At 39.6% G+C, this 15,019-nt stretch overlaps 1 protein-coding gene across 21 annotated transcripts in view; it reads left to right on the top strand.

Annotated features, from left to right (window-relative positions):
• Positions 1-6,380, top strand: part of SYBU (syntabulin) — a 116,676-nt gene extending 110,296 nt beyond the window's left edge. For 15 of the 21 annotated variants that reach the window (XM_045398601.3, XM_073999309.1, XM_005563944.5 and 12 more), the window contains 3 exons: positions 582-785; positions 2,568-2,717; positions 4,552-6,380. In XM_045398601.3, coding sequence (XP_045254536.2) covers positions 582-785; positions 2,568-2,717; positions 4,552-5,659 — 1,462 coding nt within the window. In that variant the 3' untranslated portion in view covers positions 5,660-6,380. The remainder of the gene's footprint in view (positions 1-581; positions 786-2,567; positions 2,718-4,551) is intronic. The other 6 variants (XM_073999313.1, XM_065519538.2, XM_073999311.1 and 3 more) reach the window with 1 other exon arrangement.
• The last annotated feature ends 8,639 nt before the right edge of the window (positions 6,381-15,019 follow it).

Here is a 15,019-nt window from a genome sequence, read left to right as displayed (position 1 = left end):
CAGCAGTTAAATGACAAAAGTTGTCTTAAGTCATTGGGGCTAGAAAGAAATGAAAAAAAAATTTAAGTGATCAAAATTACCGATGATGCATTTATGAGTGCTGTTTATCTGCCCTGTTTTCTCCTCCTCCTTTATGTGCTACCACCTTCCCCCATCCTCCAAATGAGCCACATTAATTTTCTTACCCTGACGTGAACCAAACGCAAATATTTCTAAACTGAAACAGGTGGACTAGAACAAAAACCACATCTTGAAAACAACGTCCAAAATAAACCTGAGCTAAATCAATATTCTACATTGTGTATGTTCTTAGCAGGCTATTGGGTGTAATCCAAAACAAGCTTTATGGCCAGAAACTATTTGAAAGAACAACAGAGGGAGAGGTTGCTTGTGCTGATGACACAAGGCTAGAAAATACCAGGCAGGTGGAAAGAAGGCCGCTCCGAAGGAAAGTCTACACAAATAATCGTATTGCCCCTTTCAACTCCATAAATTGGATTTCCTTAGATTTAGGGAGTAAGACATTAGCCCTTGGGCATCTGTAGCCCCAAGGATTTTAACATTTTTCATGCTTTTCCCAGTCGAGGTCCTCATGGGCGGAGTAATGGAGCTTCGTCACACAAGCCTGGCAGCAGCCCATCATCCCCACGGGAAAAGGACCTTCTGTCCATGCTGTGCAGGAATCAGCTGAGCCCTGTCAATATCCATCCCAGTTATGCACCTTCTTCCCCAAGCAGTAGCAATTCAGGCTCCTACAAAGGAAGCGACTGTAGCCCCATCATGAGGTGAGTCCTGCTTAATTCATGCATCTTAGTTTGTCCTACTTGGTAAGATTTTCTTTTAAAAAGAAAATAAGGGTTATACAACTCTTGATCCCTTGCCTGATTCTGCAACAAGACACTGCACTTTTCTTTCGGACATTCGGCTGATTCTTCAAGGGCTGCTGCAGAAAGAGCACAAGCCACAATTTCTAACAACGCGCAGCAATCTAAGCAGTTCCTGGATAGGGAGAGAAAATGCCACAGAGGCAGCAGGAGGCTGAGGCAGAAGAATTGCTTGAACCTGGGAGGCAGAGGTTCCAGTGAACCAAGATCACACCACTGAACTCCAGCCTGGACAACAGAGCAAGACTCCATCTCAAACAAACAAACAAACAAACAAAAACAACTTAAGATGATTCTGTAGGCACCTGTTGCTACAGGGGTGTGTGAAAGGTGGGGAGGGGTCCAACTCAGTCTGGAGCGATCCGGGGAGGCCTCCCTGAGAAAGAGAAGTGGAATTGAGGTCTGAAGAGCAAGCAAGAAGTTAATTCATATGAGGTTGTAGGGAGTGTGGAGCAGAAAGAAGGAACTGCATTTCCAAAGAGGCCATGACAGGAGGACTGGACAGTGGGCATGGACACAGGTCATCTTGGAGGCAGGCAGGTGCTCAGGGAGCCGGCAGCACGGTGGCTGGGACTGGGTCCAGAGTCAGGGAAGGAGCTGGCCGCCTTCCTCCTTCAGCCTTCTTCCTGCTGGGCATCCCTATTCTCGTCAGTCAGCTCTCTTACAGCAGAGATGCCCAGCTCCCAGCCAGGCCTGAGAGGGGCCAAGATTCCAGCAAGGGCTGTTTTGTAAAACATTGAGCCTCTCTTACAAAACACATTGGGGACAGTTAAGTAGAGGAAGAAACTTCTCCCCTTCAGAAGAAGGACCTTTCCATTTCCTCCAAACTGGCATACTCACAGCAGGGATTGATTTTAGAACAACTTGCATTCAGCAAATAGCCATCAGGATCTTTAGGCAGTGGCACACTGTGCGGAAACTTAGGTCATCTTGCTTGCTTCCTTCTCTTCTGCCCAGGCCCATCCCCTGACCCTCGCCCATTGTGCTGCCTGTTACTCTGAACTGACAGCTCAGGCATCTGGACAATGGTGCATTATTTTGTATGAGAACATTCCTAAGCCATAGAAAATTCTCCTCCTCCACTGTCCCTATTCTCTCCATAAGTACACAAATACCGCCTTCAATCTTCAAAGTAATTAACAGTCTTAAGATCTGCAGTTCTATTACAGCTCACCTTCTGAAGTGACGTCAGCCATTATTGAGGCTTAAGACTCCAGCACATAGCTGCCATTCCTTCTCAAGCTGTTAGCTGTGTCTGGGTCAATGTGGGTAGCTATAACAAAGTACCCTAGACGTTGGTCCATATCTTTTGAGAACCATGGGCTACATATTATAGGGTTAGGTCTGAGATCAGGGTGCCAGCAAGGTATGGTTCTGGGGAGGGCTGTCTTCTGGGCTGCAGACTGCTCACCTCTTAGTGTAACCTCACAGGGTGTAAAAAGAAAGCTAGAAAGCTCTCTGGGGTTCCTTTTATAAGAGCACTAATCCCATTTATGAAGGCTCCACCCTTATGAGCTAATTCCCAAAGTCCTCACCACCTAATACCATCATATTGGGGTAAGAATTTCAACATATGAATTCTGGAGGGACACAAACATTCAGCTGATAACACTCTGTGTTACTCTTCTTTTTATAGAAAAGGAAATGGCAAAAAGTAACATTTCATTACTTGGATTGTTTCAGGCGTTCTGGAAGGTACATGTCTTGCGGTGAAAATCATGGTGTCAGACCCCCAAATCCAGAGCAGTATTTGACTCCTCTGCAGCAGAAAGAGGTTACAGTGAGACACCTCAAAACCAAGCTGAAGGAATCTGAGCGCCGACTCCATGAAAGGTGAATCTGCCGTCCTTGCACAGTGGGGTGTAGGACAGTTTCTTTCTCCATAAAATGAAACATGAACCCAAACTATAGAAAGATAGAAAAGAAAAAATGATTGTATTCAATTTTTGTCAAATTTTTAAATCAGCCTCTGAAAAGAGCCATTTCATAATTCTGTGTGATTTGGCTGTTTCAGGAGTTCAGGGAGACCCGTCGGTTAGAGGGGATCCTTTTTGTTGTTGTTGTTTTGCAGTGTATACAGCTTTGATGTGAAATAATCGGGTGTGTGCATGACTATTTTTAAATGGCAAAAACACGTGAGCGAACAATCCCATACTTCCAGCAGAATGGGTCACACACCGTGGACCAATTAAGCCCTGTTTATATCCGTGCACGAATGGATATCTGTGTGCATTGTAATTCCTGCATGCTATTTTTGTGCTGAAGGAAGGGGCTCATTGTTCTTGGCCAAGTGTTAAGGTTGGAAAAAAAAAAAAAAAAAAAAAAAAAAAAAGCCCATGCTTAAGAGATCTTATCTGAGGGAGAAGACTTTTGACATCTGGGCAGCAGGCCAGTTTTTCTGCTTGATGGTTTTCCCCTGGAACATTTTGGAACAGACCAGGAAAGCTCTGACCAGGGTAGCTGTGAGCTCAGGGTGAGGGTGGCATTTGCATTCTCTAAGAGTCTGGGCTACCTGATCAGCCCAAACCTGCTCTGCTGCTGCCACAAAGAAATAGAGAAAACTCAATGACCTTGGTTGCTAAAACTGTGGATAGATAAGGGCGCAGACTGTGAGGAAGGGACATTTTTCATCTTCCGAATTAATCTGGTTCATCATCTGTCTGAAATAGACTTGAGACCCAAACTCTCCTCTGGGGTGAGTTAGACCTTAAGTCCGGAAGTGTTTGGTCTGTGATTTGCCCAGTCCGTAGGAGGATTGGAGCACTCAAGGGAGGAAGGAATGGGAATGCAGTAAAACTTGGGAAAATATTCTAGCCTAAACTTAAATGAACAATATTGATGTCTCTTCATATATATGAGGATCCTGACTACCCTATCTTCATATCCACTGAGAATGTAAGGACTGACTATGAAAAAATTATATGTAAGAAAGAATTTATATGCAAAGATCTTGAAGTAGGGTTGTCCTGTGAAGGATCTAAAAAGTAGGATCGCTTCTCCTTAGTGTAGGATGAATTCAATATTATCCCATCTGAGAGGAGATAGAATAAGCAGCTTGTCAACATGTAAAGTCCCTGCCATGTGTAGCATTTTATGATTTCAAAAATGTTTATCATTGGAATATCATCCGAACAATTTAGCAAGGCTAAAACTTATCAGTCTACCTTCTGTCTTTGATAGGTAATTAAAAGTGAACTGGCCTTTTCTTCCACAAACTATAGACATTTGGAAAGAGTAGGCTATGGAGATAGAAACACGCTAACAGATGCTAAGATGTTCTAATAATAACATTTTAAATATTAAGGATTGAGTAGACGATAAGACTTGTAACAGTGCAATATCTGACTCATAATGGGTACTCAAAAAAATTGTGGTAGCTATTTTGATTCTGATTCTGATGACTATTATTACTTTAGCCATTCTACAATTAAAGAGAAAGTTCATGGCTAATCTCTGCCAAAGAGAAAATGTACTGTTTCTTTAAGTTTAGGCTGGAGTGTTTTCTCAAGTTTTCTGTGTTCTCTTGAGTTCCCTGCATTCAAAACTGATTTCACATCTGTATTTCAAGCGGAAGAGTATGAGTTCTTGGCTCTGTGCCAGAACTGCCTGTTGCCCAGTTCAAAGGTATTTTATTTTTTTATTAACCATGCTTGTCTTGGCACTCTAGGGAAAGTGAAATCGTGGAGCTTAAGTCCCAGCTGGCCCGCATGCGAGAGGACTGGATTGAGGAGGAGTGCCACCGGGTAGAGGCCCAGTTGGCACTCAAAGAAGCCAGGAAAGAGATTAAACAGCTCAAACAGGTCATCGAAACCATGCGGAGCAGCTTGGCTGATAAAGATAAAGGCATTCAGAAATATTTTGTGGACATAAACATCCAAAACAAGAAGTTGGAGTCTCTCCTTCAGAGCATGGAGATGGCACACAGTGGCTCTCTGAGGGACGAACTGTGCCTAGATTTTCCATGTGATTCCCCAGAGAAGAGTTTAACCCTCAACCCCCCTCTTGACACAATGGCAGATGGGTTATCTCTGGAAGAGCAGGTTGCTGGGGAAGGGGTTGACAGGGAGCTACTGGTGGGAGATAGCATAGCCGATGGCACAGATTTGTTTGATGAGATGGTAACAGCCACCACCACAGAATCTGGTGACCTGGAGCTTGTGCATTCCACCCCTGGGGCTAATGTCCTGCAGCTGCTGCCCATGGTCATGGGTCTGGAGGAGGGCAGTGTGGTGGTGGAGCGAGCCGTACAGACCGACGTGGTGCCCTACAGCCCCGCCATCTCGGAGCTCATTCAGAATGTGCTGCAGAAGCTCCAGGACCCCTGTCCCTCGAGCTTGGCGTCCCCTGATGAGTCTGAACCAGACTCGATGGAGAGCTTCCCAGAGTCCCTCTCTGCCTTAGTGGTTGATTTAACTCCAAGAAATCCAAACTCAGCCATCCTTTTGTCTCCCGTGGAGACCCCGTCCGCCAATGTGGATGCAGAAGTCCATGCAAACCGCCTCATGAGAGAGCTGGATTTTGCAGCCTGCGTGGAAGAGAGGTTGGATGGTGTCATCCCACTGGCTCGCGGGGGCGTCGTGAGGCAGTACTGGAGCAGCAGCTTCCTGGTGGATCTCCTGGCTGTGGCTGCCCCCGTGGTCCCCACGGTTCTGTGGGCATTCAGTACTCAGAGAGGGGGAACGGATCCTGTCTATAACATCGGGGCCTTGCTCAGGGGCTGTTGCGTGGTTGCCCTGCATTCGCTCCGCCGCACCGCCTTCCATATCAAAACCTAAATAGAAGTTGTTGTTACTGTGTGCCAATGTGTCCCATGTGGGTTGTGCCAGGTAGAGAAACAGGAGGTCGATCTGTGACGGTTTCTATTCTGTCGTTTTGCTCCTCGGTATTTGATTTGCACTATATTTAGTTGAAGCCTGTTCACTGTTTAAAACCGGAGGTATCTTCAAAGGCATGGAGACCTGGTTCTAGTAAATGTCCCACCAGTGCGGTATAGAAAGCATGCTCATGACCCTGCCGTGTCGTCTGAGGTACCCGTTCTTATCCTAGTGGTTCAGGAAGAGAAAATGCAGTTTGCACTTTCAAGACAGCTTCTCTAAGGCTGGCATGTTATCTCCTTGCTTTGCTTTGTGCCGTTTTAAAATGTGTAATCGTTCCAGCATTCCAATGGTCTTGTGCATAGCAGGGGACTGTAACCAAAAATAAACATGTATTTGTGTAATTGGTTTGAAGAAGTCTTGAATAGCTCTTTAGTGTCTTACTTGGGGTTGATAAGATTTGAGTGTCTGCAATTTTTTACTAAATGTAGCTACAAAGTCTTAAATGGCTTGTTTGTTCTTAACCTGTTAATTGATGAAACTGTGCATAAGTTTACAATGTACTAACTTATTTTGCTTATTATATATAGTGTTTTGTTGGAAATTGTAACCACACACTTCAGCATGATGAAAATAAAGATTAGTGTTTCCATTTAAATAAAAGTTTTATCCTCCTATAAAATAATTATCTCTGTGATTTTACTTCTATGTATAAGAAAGACAATGAAGAGCAGATCTAACATCTTTATCAATAGGGGTCTGTAAAAATTGAATTAAATTAGAAAGAGGGAAAAAGAGTTATTAAATAAAGGTGAAGATTTCCTACCCTTACTTAAAAAGCATCATTTCTGAGTACAAGTAGCTTTGTTTACTTTTAAATTGCCCATACGCTAGTTTGTCTACATGTTTATGCAGTAAGTACATCTTGAGTGTTTTCATGAACGTTGGGTTGATTTAAGCATGCTAGGTGTTCAGGAGAGGGAGAATATGGTAGTGACATACAGCTTCCTTCCCCAGAATGATAGGATGAGGGTGGGTGGCTGGGAAGGGATGAGAAGGTATTGGATCTATGTTCATCTAGTACTTACACCAAAATTTTGAGATTAGTATTTTATACACATAAGAGAGCTAAGCCTCAAAGAGGAAAAATGTTCAGGATCTCAGAACTCATCTCTCCAGAAGCCATGATTTCAAGTGTCTACAAAAGCAAATGCCTTTTCTAATTTGCCACACAAAGGGAAGAGGCTGGAAAATACCCTAAGTCCTCATCCAGAAACTCTTCTTCCATAGCACTTACCACCTTTAAACATACCACCCTTTTACTTACAATGTCTTGGTTATTACCCATCTTTCCCACTAAGATATTAGCTCCATGAGGGAAAGGATCTGTGTTCTGTTTTGTTCACAGGTGTATGTCAAGAACCTAGAACAAATGAAATAATAAGACTTAGAATTTGATAGCACAACAGGGAACCTATAATCAGTAATAATTTAATTGCATATATTAAAATAATTAAAAGAGTATAATTGGATTGTTTTTAACACAAAGGATGCTTGAGGGGATGGATACCCCATCTTTCGTGATGTGACTATTACATGCACATTGCCTGCCTGTACCAAAATCTCATGAGCCCTATATAGACACCTACTGGGGATGCCCAAAATATTTAAAAAATATTTTAGTTTTCTAAAAACAAGATTTAAAAATTTAAAAGTAACTTGATACAGTACCTGGTACACAGTGGAAAGTCTAAAAATTGCTGTTGAATGAATTAATTAATCCAGCAAATACCAGGTACTCCGATGCTAACTGGGCACTTTCCAGGATGGGTCTTAAATAGTGAAGGAGACAGACAAGGTTTCTGTCCTCAGGAAGCTTATGTTCTGTGTCTGTGAGGGACACAACATGCCATCAAATAAACAAAAGATGGTTTCAGATAGTGGTAAATGCCTCAAAGGAAATAAGGTGTTTTGACCAAGTGTGGCAGAGGTGAAAACAAGGGACACATCTCTGAAGAAATAACGTTGGTGGGAATGGATGAAAAAGAGTCAATCATGAGAAAATATGGGACAAAATCTTGTTACAAGAGCAACAAATTCAAAGGCCATCAGATAGAATGGGCTCACCATGTGACAGGAGCATCCTGAAGGTCAGTGTGGCTGGAGCAGAGTGAGAAGGAAGGAGAAAGTTGGAGTAGACAGGAAGCTGCTTCATATGGGGTCACATAAACCATGGTAGAGGTTTCAGTTTATTCAGGGACACCATTTAGGGGTCTATTGTAATGTCCAGATGAGAGATGATGCCAATTTCGAGGTGGAAGTAGATACAGAGATTAAGTTGAATAATTACAGATATAGCTTGAAGATAGAACTAATGTGATTTGCTGATGGATTAAATGTGGAGTAAGGAAAAGAAAAAAAATAGGGGTGACTCAGGTTTTTGGCTCAAGCAATTGGATCAGTGGTGGCTGCATTTGCTCAGAATGGGAAGAGTTCAAGAGAAACAAGTTTGGGAAAATAAAACTGAGATGTCTATTAAAATATCTATGTGGAGGCATCAAGAGTAACTGTATATATAAATGTGAAAATCAAGGGAGCTGTCAGGAGTAGAGTTGTAACACTGAACCTTTCTGGCATTTGTGTGGTAATTAAAACCATGGGAACAAATGAGGTCATCCAGGAAGAGTGTAGAGAAGGAAAAAAGGTCAAAAATGGATTTTTGAGGTACTTCCACATTTAGGTAGAGGTGGAATATGAAGAACCAACAAAACAGCCAAAGAAATAACAGCCCAAAATGTAAGAGCAAAACTAGGTGACTAGTAGTATAAAAACCAAGAGAAGAGAGTAATTCAAGAAGAATGGAGCAGTCAATTGTGTTGAAGTCCCACCAAGAGATTGAGTAGTAATATGAGAATAGTTACATAGTCACTGGCTTTGACAGCAAGGTCTTAGTGACTGTGTCAAGATCAGTCCTTGGAGAAATGGGGATGGAAGGCCAATTGGAGCAGGTTGAAGAGTGAATGGAAGAGAGAAAGTGGAAAGAAATATGTGCTGCTGACTTTTTTTAAGTTTTACAATGAAGGACAATAGGAAATTGAGTGGTAGTTAAAAGGAGATATAAGGTCAAAGGTTAATTTTTCAATATTGAGAAGAGACAGAACATGTTTGTATGCTTTTGTGATTGGGTCAATGAAGAGAAACAAATTAATGACATAGGAGGGAATAAAATAATAAAAAATTATAAATTAATTGAGGAAGGAGAGCCCTTGAAAAGAAGGGATAGGATCCAGGGCATGGGAATATGTGCGTGAGGAGAGATGGTTTGTCTCTGATAGGACATTTCTATTGGAATACACACGTGTCTCAAGCACACACATTTGTATTTACACATCTTGCAGCTCTCGTCAGCAGTAGAAGGATTTGTTTGAAATGGAAGGGAAACTATTTCTGGAGGTGAATAATCGGAAGTGTCCCAAAATAATGAGCCATGCTGACTCAGGTCCCTTCCTGTAGTCCTGCCCAGATCAATACTTAGATACTGGTATCTTCCTTAAAGTCCCTCCTTGTGCTTATTTTAAGTCATTGCTAAGAGCATTTTTATTTAAAAAAATTATAAGCCTGTTTTGAGTATCTGCTTGTTTCCATATAAACAAATATAACTACACAAACTCAGCATTGTTCTTCATCAATTCAAGTTGGAGGGAAAGGATAGGCTCTGGTTAGAAAGAATTCTCCACAAACCACAAATATTTATTAATTGTCAGATTGGATGCAGCTGATCACCAATAGCAAACAGTTTTATCGTCTTAATGTCCTATATCCTCCTTTACATAAACCAAAAGATTCAAACAACCCATTGGAGACACTGGACACCCCCTCACCCTCCCTCTCCTCCTTCTTCAGGGTTTCAGCTGTATAGTCTGTGGAAAATTACTGCTTTTATTCAGAACAGTCTCTCACAAATGAGTCCCTTGGAGTAACTAAAAGATGGAACATGTTTGCCTTTTGGAAGCCCAAGGCATTGGCTGGTTTTGTGGATAGGATGATCTGATTCCATAGAAAGAAGTGCCTCGAAGTTGCTTTCAGTAATTAGAGTGCCTGTGATGTACAAACAGGCAGGAAAATGGAAAAAACAAGAACAATCCCACTCTATTGAACAAATTGCTGTCCCATGAAAGCAAATGTTAAACATTTCCTACAGTTACGTGTGCAAACATTCCAATTTATAAGAAAAGATTTTTCCCAAAGGGATATGTTGACCTTTCCAAGTTGAGCTGTTCAGAAAAGAGGGAAAAAAATGCAATGCACTCAGATGCCAAGCGTTTCTGACATTTGTGGCAGAAGAAAAAGGAAGTCTGTGATTTGCATTTATCATTTGCCCTGCCTAAGTAGTGGTTGGGTCTGATATGTCTTCCTCTTGAGGGTTTTTCATTTTGAAAGATTTGGGGTAGTTTCCCATTTCCATTTTGGGTCAGTGAGCACTTGAAAAAATTTTATTTCCTTCCAATCTTGCCGGCAAAATGTGCACAATGAGGCAGTAGCCTAGGAAATTAATAGTTTATAACAAATCTTGAAAGAATGTCATCAGACTCTCAATTGTCCTGAACAAAAACAATTAGAAAGTCCAAATAGAATAAAACAGGCTTGTATCAGGTAATTATTTTAAACCCACTGGATGTACTGCTGTGCACTGATTTTCCCACAATCATGATTGTTATAATGGTTACAATAACTTCAAAGAATTTTAAAATTTAAAAAAGGTTTAAGTGCTACTTAGAAGAGTTTTTGTTAGAAGATTGAAATATTTTTAGTAGCATTCAAGTTTGTTAAAAGATGTACAACTTTAACGTGTATTTTAGACATTTAAAAACTCCAATATATAAAACACATACAAATGAGCATACAGGCTGGAAGCCCTGCCACTGACCTCCCCCTACCCCCTGCGCGGGTCCTGGTATTACTTCTGAGAATGACTTGCATGTCATTTCCCTATATACCAGGTTCTTTGAAAACTTTCAGTTCATGTAAGATCTCATATATGAAAACTGTTAATTGAAATACTGCTCTGGTTAATGCTGAAGATATGTTTCTCTATTGCCCTAAATAAGGAATGCTTAACAGAATTGTTTTCTAAACCTTTGTTACAAAATTTGTCTGCCAGTGCTCTATTGGTTTAACTATGAAGAGGACCTCATTCTCTATCCCTCAGATTATAGAAGCCATGTTAGTATCTGGGACTATCATGATACATATAAGATGACGATGCATTATAAAATCAAGTCTGACTCACCTTGTGAATATTATAAGTAGGTATCATGGCTTCTCTAATTTGATGGTGCAGTTAAGAACCTCCTTCCCCTTCCTCACAATTAAATAGCTCACAGTGTTTGAAACGGTTTGCCAGCCTCACTTTCTACAGTAAACAATAGGTGCTGGCATTTTAAACTGACCTTTAATTTTTCTGAACCAGCACATTATTTCTAGCTTGTTGGTTGTATACAGAAAATGAAAAATGAAAGCAGACAATAATTTTTACATCTCCCACTGGAAGTTGTACATGGACAAGTTTTAAAAATGATCGCCCATGCACTGTCTCACTCTATAAGGGCTCCTTCTAATCAAGACAGATTAGGTAATTACAAGGTTCAGATGCACTGCAGAACCTCACAAAGCAATAAAAGCACTTGTATTTTCACATTTTAAACTTAAATGTGACAAGTTAAATATATCTGTATTCTTATGCACATCTGCACTTAGCACTGCAATAAAATGCTGAGTTAATTTCAGAGGCCACTGTATCTGATGATGGCGTTTTCTCCATAAAATAGGTAAGCACTGCGTTTATTCAGGAATAGTCAACAGGTTTGGAAATGGCATTGCTGTATAAGAATTCAAATTAAGGTCTGAATATTTTAACAAATAAAACTAATCATGGGCAGTAGTTAATATCTTATAAAGAGCCAAAATTGCTCCAAGAATTAAGTCAACATACTGATCAGAGTATGTCCTTTGAATTTTCTACACAAGGAGATGTTCTCTTCTGTGCCATTCATTCTCTCAACCAAAACCTAAAGACACTCGCTAATAACTGACAAGGTCAGGGCCAGTTTGTAGCAGGAAGGCCTCTAGGTACAATACTGGTCTGCACATGCATAGAACCTGTGGTCTTGACCTCATTATAATTATGACCCCATCAAGTGAGCTAATTGGCTTATTTCTGCAGGTGTGTGAATATAAATCACATTTCATTTTGCCTTATCTGACCCAAATTAACTGCAAAATACATAATTATATGGCACTGATATTCAACAGTTGTCATTTATATGAAAATAAAAACCAAGCTAATTTTCTTCATATTTATTAAATTACTAGAAAACACAAATTGGTATTATCTTCTATAATTTGTAATGCTATCTTCATTAAGAACTAGGAGAAACTTTAAAAGGCTTTTTGGCAGCTCATAGTTCCATCAAGAGAGGCCTTAGAAATCATAGTCCACATAGACTATTGATTAACCACTATTATAACCTCCTCTCAAAAGCTGCTATTTTCCATCCCATTAATCAAGTACACAATTTATTTTCTAAGCCTTGGTTTCCTTATATGTGAAATAAGGGTAATATCTCTCTTACAAGATTGCTAAGAGTCATTGATATAATTAGTCAAAGACTCAGACTTACAATAAATGTTCTCTGTCTTGCTAAATTTCAAGTTCAATTTAAAGATGTATATAAAATACTGCAAAATTAGGCAACTTCTCCCACTCTTTGCAGGGAAGGCGTTGCCAATACCACTGAATGGTGAGATGTGGGAAGTATACAGGGCCTCATACCAACTTCCAACTATTGAGTGCTTATACTGAACACTTACGTACAGTCTCAATCCTTACAACCACTATTTCCATTTAAAAGACTTGTAAACTCCGGCAATTTGTTTAATGCTGTACTAGCTCTACGGAAGCTCTAAGAACTCTGGGAACCTCTCAGAGCTGGTGTGATCTGATCAATGTACATAAGGAAAGCATCTACCGAAAGACTCCCTGAAAGGAAGTCCCCTGAAAGGGAAGGCTGGGATAATCTTGGACTGGCTGCAGACTTTCAGTGAGCTTCTCTGCAAAAGTTTCCACTGGTGAACGAGCAGTGTCAGCAGGGGGTATGAAAGGATAGAAACAAATGTGTTGTATGAGGGTAAAAGACGGTCAAGGAGGTCCCTAGAATAGAGTGTTTCTTCAAGCTATAGAAGATCGAAGGTGTCTGGTGAAAAAGCATTTTACTAGCTCTCAAAACTTACTCTGGTTATTGAGTATGCCCAATGGTCATGACCAAGAGGGATGGAAGATAAAAAGTAGAAGGCAATGTAAAAAAATCAAAATACAGTTGAGTACAAAAGGAGTGCCTAGCTGTTGCTGTAAGCTTGGGATAGTTTTGGTTACATTAAAGTGAAAGGAATTACACAAAGAAAAAAGTAAGTCTCTTCATATTGTATTAGGACAGATCAGTTCAAATTTAAAAAAAACTATGTAAATGACAAAAACAAGTGTATTAGCTACTAAATATGCTCTTCATGAACCTACTATCTTCTTCAGCCCTCCAGTTCACCTGAGAGGGTATAAGCTCCTTCCCTGGAACAATCTGTAGGCTCTAGTCCACTCCCAACCTCCCAGCATGGATCCATTCAGAACCCTAACTGTCATGTTTGCTTACACACCTAAAGATTTCCTTTGAGCAAGGGGCTTAAGGAGTATGAAAATCATTGTTGATTATTCCAAATCTGAACTTCATAGGATCAAACAAGTTGAGTATGTTAGCTCTGACTGGCTCAAACCATCCTTTAGGAAACATACCATTCTCAACAAAATTCAAGCTTTTTGGAACACTGACTATGGTTAGGTTTACACCATGGTGGTAGCTTGTAGTGTTGGAAGCTCGATCCAGATGCTGATTTCTCTAGGTACCTTCTGCCCAGTCACCAATCTTCATCAAGAAACAACCTAGAAATAATCACCCAGAGGCGAGTGCATGTCAAAACTGAGAAATTTGGATGCAGAATTTAAAATTTTCAGTTCTAAAATATCAACTCAATTAAACATGTTACAGGAAATGGCTAGAAACTATGAAATTACATTAAAAAAAAAAACCCAAGGTAAGTTTCACATGTCTTTGATTACTTGTTATCTCAGTACATGAAATGCACAATTTTGGTAATGGTTAAAATGTCACTAATTCTATCTAAGCCTACCAGTATTTCTTATTACTTCTAATAAGCATCTAAAACTGACAATTCTTTATTGAAATCAATAAAACAAAAAATAGAAACCGTAAATTTAGTAGCTAAAGGAGACAGTATGCTACCATGAATTGTTTATCATATGCATTTAACTCAGTGACTACTTTTGGGACCAAAATATACCCAAGTTAATACAGGAATTTAGTTTACACATCAATAGAGATAAAATAAATTCCAGAATTGTTACCTATTCTTTCCACAAGAAAAATATATTTCTTCCTAATTAATCATACTAACTATAATTTCTAACCTCTTTATTTTTAAATAACCAAAAACCAAAAAGCCAAAAAACAACAACAACAAAAACCTCAAACATATGAAAATCATGACCAAAGCAAACTTAAATACTTTTCAGTTACTGGGGAAAAGCAATACAAGTAATTGAGCTAAAGGAAGTTTTATCCTTTATGAACTCCAAATTTAGACAAGCCATGTTGTATTCCCATAATAACTAAATATAAATACAAAGAAGGAAGAGAATACATTATTAAAACTTTGAGCCCAGTTCTATTTAAGTTGGGAGTTTATTAGCAGAAATTCTAATGAATATAACTGGAAATATAATTTGGGGCTATAACAAACTCTGTATCAAAGTTAAATTTCATCTTATTCTATAATCACATTTAGTCTGGAATCTTAGGCTAAGGGCTTAAAGGGTTCTCATTGTATAACTTATGATTTTTCTATAAAATATCACTTTAAGTAAAATAAATTAGCAAGGTTTGGCCTGTAGAGTATCTATGACATTTTAAAATCTCACAGAGTGTTGATTCTAGGCAGTAACTTAGTAAAAATCTTTAAAAATTCTAAAATGATAGGAAAATCGAGCTGGATGCATTTCAGTTGTGATGAAAAGGTTAATGGGATTTTAAACTATCAAGTCTACTTTTCCCCTATAAACACAGTATTTAACTATTTCCTTAAGACTATTTTGGAGCCAATCAACAGCATAAATAAAAGATTATTATTCCTACCTTTATGATTTAATGAATCAATAATGTTATCCTAGCCAATAACACAGGTAACCTACATAAT

This window comes from Macaca fascicularis, chromosome 8 (genome assembly GCF_037993035.2).
Source record: "Macaca fascicularis isolate 582-1 chromosome 8, T2T-MFA8v1.1".
NCBI classification, from domain to species: domain Eukaryota; kingdom Metazoa; phylum Chordata; class Mammalia; order Primates; family Cercopithecidae; genus Macaca; species Macaca fascicularis.
The sequence above is the reverse complement of the archived record's forward strand: the minus strand, read 5'-3'. Positions and strand labels throughout refer to the sequence as shown.